Consider the following 15,891-nt stretch of genomic DNA (forward strand, 5'->3'; position numbering starts at 1 on the left):
TCCAATAAGGGGGTGGAGATATCATAAAAACTATTCCAAAAGTCCAAAGACTTTATAGGCCTGCGCTTCAATTCCCTTTTTTATCATGGAGGGATTGGTTGGACATCAATTAACTTCTTATCTGGATAGTTATGATTTGTTATATAGCTTTAAATCTGGTTTTCGTAAGAACCATAGCATAGACAGTTTGGGTCTCTTTATTGGCAGAAGACAGAGCTCTGTTAGATAAGGGACATAAAGCAGTCATCTTGCAATTTGAATTATCTAGTACCTTCAATTTGGTGGAGCATGATTTGTTGTTAATTACTGTATATACTCGAATATAAACCGAGGTACCCTTATCCCCCAAGAAAGGGGGGAGGGGAGGAAAAAGAGTTGACTTGAATATAAACCGAGACCCCCAAATTTGAGTTTATATTTGAGTATATGGTATGAGGAGCCACAGGTACAGCAATATTTACTGTATTGAAGAGGGTAAAGGATGGGAGAAAGGGTCTGGGTGGTGGTTCAATTTAAAATATAGATTTGATCAACTAATATACTGTTTTTGTCCAAGAAAGTTCAGTCATGTTTTTTTACATGTACTTTTCATCTCCTTTAGTCATTATTACTTGATCTTATTATTATTTTACTATTTTCTAAGGAAGGAGTAGGACAGTGTCTCTCAAACTTTTTCGAGCCAGGGCACACTAAAGGTAGTGGCCAAGGCTTGAGGCACCCAGAAAGTGCCCCAACACTCCCCCCCCATGCCCCCCCCCCCATGGAGCTCTTTAAAAGTAAGTTTTTCACCGGTGCACTGGTGGCTTGCACCGAATTGTCGGTACTGCAATGTCGGGGCGCTGATGTCTCGCAAATGAATGACTATGAACCCTGAAACTTAGTCTTCTTTTACAAAGTGTTTTAGCATGGACTGGTGTGGTAAATACCCTGAAGCCCATAGGGATTTAAAGGCCCTCAGGGTTTATGCTGCGTGGCACTCACTAATGCTACTTTATTAATGGGGACCTTAATGTTAGCTGGCTAACTTTATTTATTTTTTTTTTTTTTGCCATACTAACTCCATTCCCAGGATCAAGAAGAATTTGAGAAGCTAATTATTGCCAGTTAGTAAAACTAAAGTTTGCCATTCCGTGAAATAAACTTTTCAACCTGATAGTTCAGAATAGCTAATATAGTACCTTAGTTTACTGACTGCGTGTGTCAGAAAATTGGCCCCATCAAGTTTAGTTGCTGGGATGTGATTCGGTATACGTCTTGAACTTGCTGCGTGATCTTGGAAGTCATTATTTCCTGTGCGTCAGAGCTTGGAATTCAGAACTTTTACTTTGTTTGGTCGTAAACGTGTCCTGTGTTGAATGTTAAGTGCATGTTTGAAAGCAGTGTTTCCTTCAGTATTAATTGATGTGATCTAGGGTTATCCCTTTACCACTATTGTATAATAGAGCTCGGCCTGTATTTATACTGTATGTTAATTCTTACCTTGTGACTGGCTGCAGTTCAGAACATGAAACAGAGCTGTCATTACCACTGTAATTTCACAGATGGAATCCCCACAGTTCTAAATTGATCTGTTGTGGAATGAAAATTGAATTTTAACACACTAGGGCTGCACCAAGTTTGTGTTTCCTCTAATTACATTTATAGTTGTGTAATAAATTATGATAATAATAATCCCCTACTACCTAAGAGTGAATTTAAAAATAAACATTTCCTGCATCTTTAATGCCTCCCTAGCAGTATCCAAGCTAAAAGCCCACTTTTTTTAGGTTGCTTTTAACTCCTAACCCCCACTCGATTGTAAAGCAACCGTGCCTAGAAAAAACCTCATCTAACCCTCTACTTGCCTTGTTTGCTTGATTAGATTGTAAGCTTCACTGAGCAAGGACTGTCTCTTGAGTGGGTTTTTTAAAATCTTTATTCATTTTCAAACTTACAATAAGTTAAAACATTTTAACGTTAAATATATCACTTAATATTCAGCAATAATACAAATCATATAACCTTAACTCCCTCCCTTCCCACCCTTTCATAACAAATATTTTTATATGATATACTAAAAATTATTCCTCCCCCACCCTAAATATTGAACTTATAAATTTAAGGGAAAAAATGGCATCTATTCATTACAATATTTTTTTAATGCTTGAGTGTTTTAATGTACAGCACTGTGTACATCTAGCAGCACAATAGAAATGATAAGTAATAGTAGTAGTATTTTATTCCGGGGAAAATGGCAGAAGCACTGATAAAAGAAAACATCGATCAACATTTTGAAAAACATGAACTTCTGATAACCAGCCAGCATGGTTTCTGCAAGGGAAGATCGTGCCTAACGAACTTATTGCACTTCTTCGAAGGGATCAACAAACGGATGGACAAAGGAGACCCCATAGACATCATATATCTAGATTTCCAAAAAGCCTTTGACAAGGTGCCCCATGAATGTCTACTCCGGAAACTGAAGAACCATGGGGTGGAAGAAGACGTACATAGATGGATCAGAAACTGGTTGGAGGGTAGAAAACAAAGGGTAGGAATGAAGGGTCACTACTCCGACTGGAGGAGGGTCACGAGTGGTGTCCCGCAGGGCTCGGTGCTCGGGCCGCTGCTATTTAATATCTTCATAAATGATCTAGAAACAGGGACGAAGTGCGAGATAATAAAATTTGCGGACGACACCAAATTATTTAATGGAGCTCGGACTACAGAGGACTGCGAAAAGTTGCAAAGGGACTTAAACAAATTAGAAGAATGGGCGGCGAAATGGCAGATGAAGTTCAACATTGAGAAATGTAAAGTATTACATGTGGGGAGCAGAAACTCGGGGTACAACTATAAAATGGGAGGGATGTTATTGAATAAGAGTACCCAGGAAAGGGACTTGGGGGTAATGGTGGACATGACAATGAAGTCGTCGGCACAGTGTGCAGCGGCCGCTAAGATAGCGAATAGAATGCTTGGTATAATCAAAAAGGGTATTACAGCCAGAACGAAAGAAGTTATCCTGCCGTTGTATCGGGTGATGGTGCGCCCACATTTGGAGTACTGCGTCCAATATTGGTCGCCGTATCTTAAGAAGGATATGGCATTAGTCGAGAGAGTTCAAAGGAGAGCAACACGTCTGATAATAGGTATGGAAAACCTGTCATATTCTGAGAGATTGGAGAAGCTGGGTCTCTTTTCCCTGGAGAAGAGGAGACTTAGAGGGGATATGATAGAGACTTACAAGATCATGAAGGGCATAGAGAGAGTAGAGAGGGACAGATTCTTCAAACTTTCGAAAAATAAGAGAACAAGAGGGCATTCGGAAAAGTTGAAAGGGGACAGATTCAAAACAAATGCTAGGAAGTTCTTCTTTACCCAACGTGTGGTGGACACCTGGAATGCGCTTCCAGAGGACGTTATAAGGCAGAGTACGGTACTGGGGTTCAAGAAAGGATTGGACAAATTCCTACTGGAAATGGGAATAGAGGGGTACAGATAGAAGATTACGGCACAGGTCCTGGACCTGTTGGGCCGCCGCGTGAGCGGACTGCTGGGCACGATGGACCTCGGGTCTGACCCAGCAGAGGCATTTCTTATGTTCTTATATAGGCAAAATTGTTTTGCCTTAATAGAAGCCTTGTTGCTTAGCCGGATCCCACAATTTAGTGAATACAGTACTCCCCTGAAATTTGCGGGGGTTCCGTTCCAGCCCCCTCCCCCCTTTGCAAATTTAGAAAAAACGCGAATGCATTTTTTAGGCAGGAAAGGGCAGCTGGAGTGCCGGTGGGTGAAGGAAATCACTCACGGTCTGCTCCGACCGCCTCTTCCTGTAGTAAAGTAGGGCTACACCAATCAGGAGCTGCTTTGACATGCAGCTCCTGATTGGTGTAGCCTGACTTTACTACAGGAAGAGGTGGTTGGAGCAGACCACGAATGACCAGATCCGCGATTTGCGAACCGTGAATTTGCGGAGAAACACTGTACTACAAGATGGAATTTTCATTTCTTAGAAGCTGAAGGGCAACGGATAGTTAGCAGAGGTACACAGTGGAACAACAGGCATTAGCCCGGAATGCAAACAGCCCTTGCAGTTTGCACTTCAGGACAGAAAAACAAAATGAGAGCATGGTGTTATAGTCTGCTTGAAAGTTTAGAAGACAGTAATCAAATGTTTGGAGAGGCACATGAAGCAACATCGTTCCGGTACTAGCAGTATCTTGCTCTCTGCTTCTGTACTTCTCTTAGCTACATCCTCTTCTCTCCAGGCCCTCAAGTCAGAAACCTTGTGCTTAACTCCCTTGCATCTACTCCACAACTCTTTAGGACCTGCCCTAGAAGAATCTATTTATGGACTTTTAACTTTTTGCCTCTTGAGAAAAGCCTTTCATTCATATCATCCAATAGAAAAAGTGCAGCGCTCTTTATGTACAGTTGTCTAATGTACATGTAATCTCTGTTTAGATCAGTGCTTCTCAACCTAGTTTTTCAGGACACACCCAGCCAGTCAGGTTTTCAGGATACTCACAATAAATATGCATGAAATTTACATACAATGGAGGCTGTGCATGCAAATTTACCTCATGCATATTCATTCTGGATATTCTAAAAACCTGCCCTACTGTAGACAGACAGATAGATGTGTCTGTCCCATACATATACTGTACAGACACACACATGCTGCAGTATTGATGACAGCTGATAGGCAATTATGATTCAGCCAGGGACTGTAAGATAAACTCTCTTTTAACTTAATGTAATAGCCTGAGTAGATTTTAGGGTGAAGTCTGTGCACACACAGACAGACACACATGAAAGGTGCAACAAAATTATTTATTAGTTCATAAACCCAAGCCTGTTACTTCAGGGAAAGGAAAAGTACCTTAGTCTCTTCAATCAAAAGGCAGACAGTTTTTTATTAGTCAAGTGTCATGGTTTGGTCCCAATCAAACCCCAAAACAAAGTCCACATATATTCAATATAAGAAGTTGACTTACCTTATCCAAGCAGATAACAAATGTCTTAACTTTCCAGTCTTTCTCACAATCACTTAAGGATCACTCTGCTTCCCCTGATTTCTCTTCAGCCCACAGGTAGAGAAGATCTCTCCTTCTGGAGACCTCTAGTCTCAGGGCTTCTCTCTGGGAAGTCTCTTCCTGTGGGACCTCTCTGACTGACTTAATTCTAGGGCATATGAACAACTCCTTGCCTGAGTACCGCTCCCATGACTCAGCAGGGTTGCTCCACCTACACTTAGGGTCGCTTACACTTCCACTCTGTGAGCTAGCACCCCCTGCTGTATAGTGGTGTAATTGCAGTATCAGTGAGGGAGTACCCCTCATTCCCTCACCCTTAAGTATTAAAGCATAACAATGAAGGTAGGCAGATCAACACCATGCATGTATGAAAACAATGGAGCATCCAAAAGCTAATTAAAAAAATAGTTGACTGTATGACTTCTTTAAAGGGACTGGCCTTTCATCCACACATAGGCTGGAAATGCAGAAATCTAGAGTCAGTAGGGTTACTAGAATTCTGCCATACTGGGTATGCATAAATTTGGGTTCCTTCCACCGCTTCTCTATGTACAACTAGCTTCCTTCTGCATTTTCAGACAACATTTAATCCTGGTGCCTTTCACTAGTAGCAGCTTTGGCAGATGTCATTACTTACATCATAATGTTACCTCACAAACTGTGCACTAGCTTAGTCAGAAAAAAAATCTCCAAAAACTGATGGCTTTCTCATTTAAATAAGTCACATTGTGTTGCTTAAGTCCCTATATGCATACATGCATCAATCACTGCGAACACCATCAGTGAACAGCCTGATATGCGGTATTACACTGGTATGTCACCTCAGAGCCTGCAAAGGTGAAATACAAGGGGTGAGCACTGAACTAAAGATGGTTCTCTTGTTTTCATCTCATCTGCTGTCATTGCAGGAGATCCTCTAAAGAAGAATGGCAGATGACAGACAAGATGAAACTAAGTCCCCTCGCTGGGCTTCTGGCCAACGAAGCGGAGATTCACCACACCCTCACACGCCAGATGTGAAAGAGCAAGGGGGTACAGGCGATGGCATAGTCCAAAGCACAAATGGCTTTCCATTCCAAGAGGAAAAGGAACGGGGTTTTGGAGAACATGGACACCAGGCTTCCTATCACAGAACCAAAGAGAATGGAATCAATGGAGAAGTGAGCTCTGCTGACACAGAAACAGCAGGTAAGATCCTTCCATATGCATTGGCATGTGTTGTTAATTCTATCAACTTTTATGAAAGATTATTAAATCAGAGGTTTTAGTCATATTTCTCCCAGGTTGTTGGAGGGTTGTATTGTTTGTTTTCTTTGTTAATAAAAAGGCTGAAATATGAAAAAAGGTAATGGGTTTGATATTTAGCCAGCCAGGAATGGCTCTTGGCTTGCTTAAATAGTACATAGTTGGCTCTCTGGTGATATTCAGCAGGAGATAGGCAGCTATCTCCTGCTGAATATCTGGCTCAACGGATTGACTGGAGTCTGGTTATTTCATAAGAACATAAGAATAGCCTTACTGGATCAGACCAATGGTCCAACAAGTCCAGTAGCCCGTTCTCACGGTAGCCAATCCAGGTCACTAGTACCTGGCCAAAACCCAAGGTATAGCAATATTCCATGCTACCAATACAGGGCAAGCAGTGGCTTCCCCCATGTCTTTCTCAATAACAGACTATGAACTTTTCCTCCAGAAAATTGTCCAAACCTTTCTTAAAACCAGCTACACTATCCACTCTCACCACAAACCTCTGGCAATGTGTTCCAAAGCTTAACTAGTCTGAGTGGAAAAAAAAAAATTCCTCCAATTGCTTTTAAAAGTATTTCCTTGTAACTTCATTGAGTGTCCCCTAGTTTCTGTAATTTTTGACAGAGTGAAAAATCGATCCACTTGTACCTGTTCTACTCCACTCAGGATTTTGTAGACTGCAATCATATCTCCCCCTGAGCCGTCTCTTTTCCAAGCTGAAGAGCCCTAACCTTTTTAGTCTTGGTCGCTCTTCTTTGTCAACATTCAGCAGCTCGCCAACTAAGTTCGGCAGCCAGATTGAGCTGCTTAAAAGTGTGGTCTATCATTAGCCATTAAGACTTAGCCAGCTAGCCGCTGAATAATGGCCTAGCCTTATATGTCTTGGCCAGCCAAAAATAGACTGGAAATACAATGCTGGTCACTTGGATACAGAGCCGGCATTGAATTTCTGGTATCATCATGGACTGCGGCAGATCTCCCGTGGTTTGACTATTGGGGGGAGTGTGCCCCATTTAACAAAAAAAATAAATAAATAATAATCTCCTTTTAGGAAAAATAAACGCCTCTGGATGGCTAATTCATTTATTAACACTTTTGCTAGCAATATTATTATTAATTTTATATATGAAACTTTTCATAGATATCTTAAAATAAGTACACATTATAAAGAATGTGGAGGGGCATAATCAAAAAAACCATCTAAGCCCCCTTTTGGCCTAAGGTCTTAAACGTTGAAAGTAGAAGCAGGGAAAATGTCTATTATCAAAAAAAACATCCAAAAGGAGGGGTTTTTTGATAATGGCCTGCCTCTAAGTTCAGCTGTTTAAATGCCCAGACCACCACTATGTCTAAACTTACATCATATAATCAACCTACAAAAAGCCTAAGTCCCAAACTCCCAAAACAAGGGCTTTTAGGCGAAGGAGGAGTTACAGAATCCACCCCCCCCCAACGATCCGGGCAGGAGGGAGCCCAAGCACTCCTGGCCCGCAGCACCCTGAACCCCTGACTACGTTCGGGGCAAGAGGGAGTGCAAGCCCTCTTGCCCCGGCGGCACCCCGAACCCCCAACAGCATCGGGGCAAGAGGGAGCCCAAGCCTTGTTGCCCCATGATCTCCCCCACCCCTGCCGAGTCCGATCCTGGCCCGGCAATCTCCAATCCTCCTCCCTCCCCCCCACGATCCAACCAGGAGGGAGCCCAAGCCCTCCTGACCCGGTGACATCCCCTAACCCCCACCCCCACCCTCCACTAAAATACAGGCAGGAGGGATCCCAGGCCCTTCTACCCTCGACACAACCCCCTGGGATCCTTCCTGCCCGTATTTTAGTGGGGAGTGGGGGTTAGTGGGTGTCACTGGGCCAAGAGGGCTTGGGCTCCCTCCTGGCCGGATTGTGGGGGGGGAGGGGGGTTAGAGATTGCCAGGCCAGGAGGGCTTGGGATCCCTCTTGCCCCCGATGCTATCAGGGAGTCAGCGGGGCAAGAGGGCTTGGGCTCCCTCTTGTCCTAATGCTGTCGGGGAGTCGGCAGGTCAAGAGGACTTGGGCTCCCTCTTTCCCTGATGCTGTCGGGGGTTCGGGTTGTTGCCGGGCAGGAGGCCCCCTCCTGCCCGATCGTAATAGCCGGGGGAGGGCTGATCACTGCAGGAGAGAGGGCTCATCTCTCCTGTCAGCGATGGTGATCGCCCACCCCCCTCCTAACCGCGGCACTTCGCCCATCCCCCTCTGAACCGCACCACTTCAGGGTGAGGATCGCCGGCAGGGGAGATCAGGCTTTTTGATCGTCCAAGTACCCATTTAGGCCACTTTTTAGACTTTTTTAAAAAAATTATTATTATGAGCCCCATAGTATCTAAGCCAACAGAAAATGAAGGACACATAAATATTTATAATTTAGAAAATAAAGACTTGTCTGGGAAGTTTCTGATAAGGTTACAGCTTTATCCAAGGGTTTAATGGATATACGAGGGCAATAAATCCCTCCTAAAACCAGAGCTTTGAATCTATCCTCCTCTTCTACAAAGCTGTGCAGTAATGTCCCCGAAGTCCATAGAGATTTAAAGGGCTTCGGGGCTGTTGCCGCACGGCAGCTGCTAGCACGGCTTTGTAGAAGAGGGGGTATGATTCTACAAACATCTGAGTCTTTGTCCAGATTTTGGTGCTTTCAAATGATTTGTTTTACTGATAGATTGAGCCAATCCTATTTATACTCAGAGAAGACAATTCCATAAAGGGGTGCTTAGATGTAGGCACCCCAAGAAAGTTGGGGGTGGCACACATTCTATAACAGCATCTGGACACCCAGATTCCATTGTAGAATACTAGCATAAACTCTAGGGGGTTCATAATAATAAAAACATAATGTTCAAAAAGTGGCTTAAATCAGTACTTGGATGATCAAAAAGACAGATCGTCCAAGTACCGAAAGCTGGTTTTAGACGTATCTAAAACTAGCTTAAGCCTTTACCCTGCCTCTGAGCACCTGGAGCAAAAAGAGGCGTTTTTAGAGTAGGGGAAAGGGAGGGAGGTGGGCAAGTATAACCAAAAGTCTAGGGAAATGACCCAGTTGGAACTTATATGTTTTGACTTAGACCAAGTCAAAACAGGTATAAGTTCGCAGCTGCTTCGATCAGTTCAGCAGCCCCGCCATCCTGCCCACCCCCCACCACAACGATCACGGCAGAAGAGATGCCTAATCTCTCCTGCCGCAATCGCGAACCACGGCAGGAGAGATGCCCAATCTCTCCTGCCAGCATGCCCTCCAACAAACCCAATACCGGCAGGAAAAATGCCCAATCTCTCCTGCTAAAGGTGTGTCACCCCCCCCCCCCCACAACTACCAGAAGGAGGATATCCTAAGCTGTCCTGCCGGCACCCCAACCACCACCGAATATCGTCAGGAGGGAGCCCAAGCCCTCCTGGCGAAGACGGTGGCACCCCGACCCTTGAACCAGCAGGAGTGAGCCTAAGCCCTTCTGCCAAAAAGCGAACCACCCCCCAAACCCCCTCGAACCAGCAGGAGGGAGCCCAAGCCCTCCTGCCAAAAGGTGACCCCCCCCCGCAAGCTCCCCCACTCCTGAACAACACCCCCTCCACCTCAGATCCCCCCACACACACTAACCTTAAGGTTGGCCAGACTGTCGTGTCCCTGGTTCGTCCGGCCGGCAGGCCCGCCATCTTCAGAATGACGGCCAGGCCCCTCCCCGGTGCATCCCACAATGCACTGGGAAGGGGCAGAACCGCCATTCCAGGATGGTGGGCCTGCCGGACGGACCGTGGACCCATCTGTCCCGTAAACCTCAAGGTTAGTGGGGGGGGAGGGCCGGGATGATGGGGGGTTGATCGGGGGGGGTTGTTTGGGAAAGGGGTGGGCTCACGGGGAGTTCACCTTCCAGCAGGAGAACTTGGGTTCCCTCCTGCTAGTTCAGAGGGGTGTTCCAGGGGGATGGGGTTTGCCTTCCGGCAGGAGGGCTTGGGCTCCCTCCTGCCGGTTCAAGGGTTAGGGAGCCACCGTCTTCGGCAGGATGGCTTGGGCTTCCTCCTGTCGGTAGTCAAAAGGGAGGGTTGGGGTGCCGGCAGGAAGTCTTGGGAGCCCTTCTGCTGGTAGTCGAAGGGGGGTGCGGGGGTGCGCCACACTTTCGGCAGGAGAGATTGGGCTTCTCTCCTGCCAGTATTGGGTTTGTTGGGAGGGGGATGCCGGCAGGAGAGATTGGGCATCTCTCCTGCCATGAATGTTGCTGGGGGGTTTCTGTAACTGGTGTTGTTTTTGACAGACGCTGGTTACAGAATCCAGCTTTTAGGTGAAGGACTGGCCTTTCATTCGCCTAAAAGGTCTGGGTTTGGGTGTTTGGGACTTGGGTGATTTTTTAGTCGAGAATGTGGTGTAGGGATAGACGTAGTAGCAGTCTGGGCTGAACGTGCAGATGGGCTGAATGTGCAGGTAGGCCATTCTCAAAAAAACCCTCAGTTTGGACTTTTTTTTTTTGAGAATGGATATTTCCCAGCTGCCAACTTTAGTGTCTAACTTAGGCCAAAAGGGGACTTAGACGTTTTTTTTAATTATGCCCCTCCACTTGTGGGCACTTAGATCCATATTCTATAAATGGTGCCTTAACTTCAGTTAAGTCCAAAACACTATTTAAAAGTGAACTTAAAAGAAAATTCAAGGCGCCTACTAGTGCCTAACATAATGGCACTAGAATCATGCCTCCAGAAGCGCTTGATGGTGCCTAACGCTTCTGTAGGCGTAGCTAATGCCAGAAGTAGTGTTAGATGCCATATAGTGCTTATATATATATATATATATATATATATATATATATATATATATATATATATATATATATATATATAAAATCTGAGGGTCCCAACCCATAGTCTTCTTATACCTGACTGATGAAACTCAAATGCAACTTCTAGTATAACTTAGTGAGCTTTCCACTGTAACTCAAATGCCATTCCTTATATAACTTAAGCGTGCTACCTGTTGTAACGCAGATGCTATACTATCATCTATGTTATGTCTGTTACGGAAATGCTTTATTATCCTCTATGCTATGTCCGTCAAGACTGTATTATCACTTATGTCACATCTGTCACATCCTGACCTATATTGTGAATGTACTCTTGCAACCCGTTCTGGGCTCCTTTGGGAGGACGGGCTAAATAAATAAATACATAGGTGCAATTCACATCAAAGGTAGGTGTCGGAAATGTGGACCGTGAAAACCCTGGCCTACATTTCCGGTGCTTACCTTTGCCAGAGGCTCCGTTGCCTAAACAGTGCCATCACGTCATTGGCACGTGATCGGCGGCCACTTTTAAGGTGGCTGCCAAGAATGGCTCTGTTTACGGCCTGATTCTTTATATAGCACCTAAGACTTGGGTTATGAGTAGTGCATTGCTAAGCGCGATTCTATAAAAGGTAGGTGCACTTTATAGAATCACGCTTAGTATCGCCCAATCAAAATTAGGCATCGATAGGTGTCCTAACCTTAGGCGCCCCTTATTTATGCTGGGGTTTTATTGATTTCTGCCCAGTGTGCAGAATAAGAGAAAACTATTTAGAACATGTGACATATGAACAGTATCACGCCTCAAACATGAACCTGGGGAGTTTTAGACTGCTTTGAGTTTGTTGGGAAATGTGGGGGTTTCCACTGATTCAGTGGTGAATTTGAGATCAGGTAAAATCCATAGCAGACTCCTAGTGAGCTACTTTGGATTTTCCATTAATCAAGATGCATTTTCCTGCAAATGTGATTCTTTCTTTCGAAGTGTTTTGGCATTCTAGCTCAAGAAACTTGCAGATTTTTCATGCATTCATCGATTTGGATGGCAACCTACTTTTAAAATGATTTGAACAGCCTCATTTATAAGCCATGAGACATATGCTTTATATCTATTTTAAACGTATCAAGAAAGCAAAAGAGTACCAGAATAGGCATCTATTTTTTACTTATATAATACTACAAATTGACTGACTTTAAGTTTCTTCCTCCATGTGCTGATAAAATTACTGCTTTGGGCTTGAATGTGTCTTTTGCAAAGACTAATTAGTACAGTAGTGTTTCTTTAAATCAGATAGGCTATATTTTAACAGATTATTCCAACAATTTGCTACAGCAACTTAACAGATTATTCTGACAATTTACTACATCAGCATTTAGCAATCTCAACCTAATCTAATCCTTAGGTTTGTATACCGCATCATCTCCACGTTCGTAGAGCTCTACGCGGTTTACAGTAGGAGAAATAGGAAGGAACTACAACAGAGGGTTAGAGGTAGAAGTGTGAAGAAAATTTAGAGGACTTGGGATGCCAAGATATAAGGGTTTCCTTGATTCCTAAGTTGTAGGGAGACTTACATTTTTTGAGAAAAGCCAGGTTTTCAGATATTTGTGGAAAACTTGGAGAGAGCTCAAGTTCCGAAGAGGGGAGGTAAGGTTGTTCCAGAGCTCAGTGATTTTGAAGTGGAGGCAGGTCCCTAGCTTTCCTGTGTGGGAAATGCCTTTTAGCGAGGGGAAGGATAGTTTTAATTTGTGGGAGGATCTGGTGGTATTAGGATTTGAGGAATTCCAAGAAAGAGGGATAAAGGGAGGGAGGATACCATTTAGGATTTTGAAAGCTAAACAGGCGCATTTATAGTGGACCCTGGCGATTATCAGAAGCCAGTGGAGCTTGGCCAGGAGCGGGGAGACATAGTCAAATTTACTTTTAGCGAAGATGAGCTTGGCCGTGGCATTCTGAATCCGTTGGAGTCTGTGGAGGTTTTTCTTAGTTAGGCTTAAGTAGATAGAGTTGCAATAGTCCAATCTGGAGAGGATGATGGATTGGACAAGGAGGGTAAAATGTTTTTGATGGAAGCAGGATCTAACTATATAATTTTTCTAGGGCGAGGGGACAACATTTCCATTTGTTGTAATATATCGTAAAAGTATTTTGCCTATTGCATTGTCTTGCTTGCTAAATCTATTATTTGATTTACTTTAGCTTTATTACATGCGTGATAAAAAAAGATGTTAAAACAAAGGATTTAATTCATTAACCCCACCTTTTACAAAACTGCGAAAGTGGTTTTTAGCACAGACCGACACGCTGAATGCGTCGGGAGCAGCACAGAGCATTCAGCGTGACGGCCTGTGCTAAAAACCGTTTCATGGTTTTATAAAAGGAGGGGAGGGGGTAAATAGACAAGCATATTAGTGAGTAAACAAAAAACACATACTGTAGATGTAAACTGTTCTGAGCTCCCCTGGGAGAATGGTATAGAAAATTGAATGAATAAATAAATAAATAAAATAGATGAACTTTCAAGACCAATGCAATCATATAAACTCAATAAATATATATTTTTTAAATCATAGCACATTTTAAAAAGTAATAGAGTTATAACAGACCAAATAATCAATGAAATAGATCATAAAACAAGACAATGAACATATCATAACTGCGAATTATATATTTATAAATAATCACTTTCAGTAATAGAATAGCATTCATTCTATATATATTACTATTAACAAAAACAAAACAAATTGCTGATATGCCCTCTCACTAGCACCCCAAAACTGGCACTCGGCACTTGTTGCCTCCCACCCACTCTCAATACTTTGCAAGTATTACACAGACACGTTGTTCTTCGACAATATGTGGATTTATTAATGGCCGCAGCTGTAAATGTCCTACTACAACATCATCTACAAACATCAAATACCAACATTCCAAAACTTTCACCATGCACAATTTCGATACCAATGTATATCATCATATTCATTCACCTGAACAATTTATAAATATATATATACACCATAGGCACATAATATTGCTGCATCTCAGTTCTTACATCCATCAACTGATCCATGTCCTGCCCAGCAACTCTGGCTGGGCCACCGTTGTTCTCGTGGGAGAGTCGTTCAAGTTGCCCCACCTTCTCCCCATCCCGTTCAAGGAGGGGCCCTTCGCGCTCACCTCCGACCCATCCAGCACGCCCCTATCGCCTCTCCTCTGTCGGCCGCACTCTCATTCACCTCCCAACCAGGCCCGCACCGAAGTGCTCTCTGGATGATCGCAGGAGTCCATGGCGACGGCACCACCGGATACCTCAGCAGGCCGCACCTACCGATGCGTCTGTGTCCCTCAGCTGGCGGGGAAGAGGATTGGAATCCTGCTACACTGTAGACACTCGTGCCGGAGGCTGGTAGGGAAGCGTGCTCCCGCGCAACTGCACGGCGCACGTCCCACCAGCCTCCCTCTCCTTCGCCGCTGCCCGCCCGGAACATCCCTATGCTCACCTCTCCAACCACACTGCCGCACCAGCAGGACAGCTACCTCAGACTGAATGGACCACAGGTGAGCAAATGGGAAGACCGGGCAAACGCTACAACGCCCCGATGCTCCCCAGGCGAGGGCCGAACTGCTCCGCAACAGTTCAGGTTGCCTCCCTCCGCTCACCCCACCCCCGTGTCTAGGTCCCTAATCCTGATTGGTCCCTGGCCCTGATTGCTCCCCCTTTCTCCCTTTCTGGCCCTATTTCTCTCTACCCTGATTTCCCCCCTCCCCCCCTACCTCCCTTTCCTTTCCCCCCTAGGCAATGGCCTCGGCCATTTTGTCGCCGCTGCCCCCTATACAGTGGGGCGCTTGTCCTTTGAAGGTGGTGAATTGCTTTATTGCTCTAACCCTCAGGCTTCTTTAAACCGAAGTGCCTTTAGTTGAAACTGTTATCAGTTGGTTTTAGTTCTTGGTTACAATAGTAAAGAGTTGCTTAACCATTTGTAATTCAGCAAAAAGGTTTCAAATGAAGCAGCCAGAAACTTTCTGCTGGTATGGGGGCATTAAAGATTATATGAATGCAGGCTTCTTACTTCTGTACAAATCATATTTCACTCACACATTGTAGGTTGAAGGGAAGTGGCCGCTTGATACAGGCCTTCCATGCATGCTAAGTGGCTCATCACCCATTAATTTCTGGGGATTGGGATGATTATGCAGTAAAATTGTGAGTATACAAGGATGCAATGCACTTATTTACAAGTGGCTTTTGCTGGCTACAAATATATTGAGGAAACATAGAATAAATAAAATTTTTCCCTTTCCTCACAGAATTGCCACCTGATCCAAATTATGCTAGGCAAGCTGATCAAGTCCTGTTCATTTAGGTCTCAATTCATCCAAATTATTTTTATCTTCTGGAGGATGAATAATGCAAACAACCTAAATACAACTTGTAAGTACTAATTTTCAAGAAATAATTGATAAAAAAAGATTTTAAGAACCCCCCTTCAATATTTAGTGTACTGTACAGTGGTGCCTCGCATAACAGACGCCTCGCACAGCGAACGCTGCGCACAACGAACTTCAGGTCTTGCTTCCCACAACGAACTTCGTTTCACACAACGAAGTCGCCCGAGCTGCATCCTTCCGCGCAGTGTGCGTGACGCTACCGGTTACCCCTCCTCCTCCTCCATCAACCAAATGGGAAGTTACATCATGAGGGGAGAGGAAGGAGGAAGGAAGCCGTTGGCAGCATACGCACTGTTAGAGCCCTGTGGCTTGTGTTAAAGTTGTTTACAGACTTCAACAGCAGCGGGAGAAAGCAGTCGCCGGCCCTGTTTCGCCGATCGAGGGG

The 15,891-nt window shown here is 44.4% G+C and overlaps 1 protein-coding gene and 1 long non-coding RNA gene across 5 annotated transcripts in view; one reads left to right on the forward strand and one right to left on the reverse strand.

Annotated features, from left to right (window-relative positions):
* The window catches only part of LOC117360596, a 37,418-nt gene extending 35,844 nt beyond the window's left edge, over nt 1-1,574 (reverse strand). Inside the window, exon 1 of the long non-coding RNA XR_004539456.1 lies at nt 1,480-1,574. This is a non-coding gene — a long non-coding RNA (uncharacterized LOC117360596). The remainder of the gene's footprint in view (nt 1-1,479) is intronic.
* The window catches only part of MAP2 (microtubule associated protein 2), a 744,831-nt gene that overhangs the window by 512,795 nt on the left and 216,145 nt on the right, over nt 1-15,891 (forward strand). For all 4 annotated transcript variants that reach the window (XM_033944572.1, XM_033944576.1, XM_033944575.1 and 1 more), the window contains one exon: nt 5,927-6,206. In XM_033944572.1, coding sequence (XP_033800463.1) covers nt 5,945-6,206 — 262 coding nt within the window. In that variant the 5' untranslated portion in view covers nt 5,927-5,944. The remainder of the gene's footprint in view (nt 1-5,926; nt 6,207-15,891) is intronic.

The sequence above is a fragment of the Geotrypetes seraphini genome, chromosome 5 (genome assembly GCF_902459505.1).
Source record: "Geotrypetes seraphini chromosome 5, aGeoSer1.1, whole genome shotgun sequence".
Taxonomy (NCBI): Eukaryota; Metazoa; Chordata; class Amphibia; order Gymnophiona; family Dermophiidae; genus Geotrypetes; species Geotrypetes seraphini.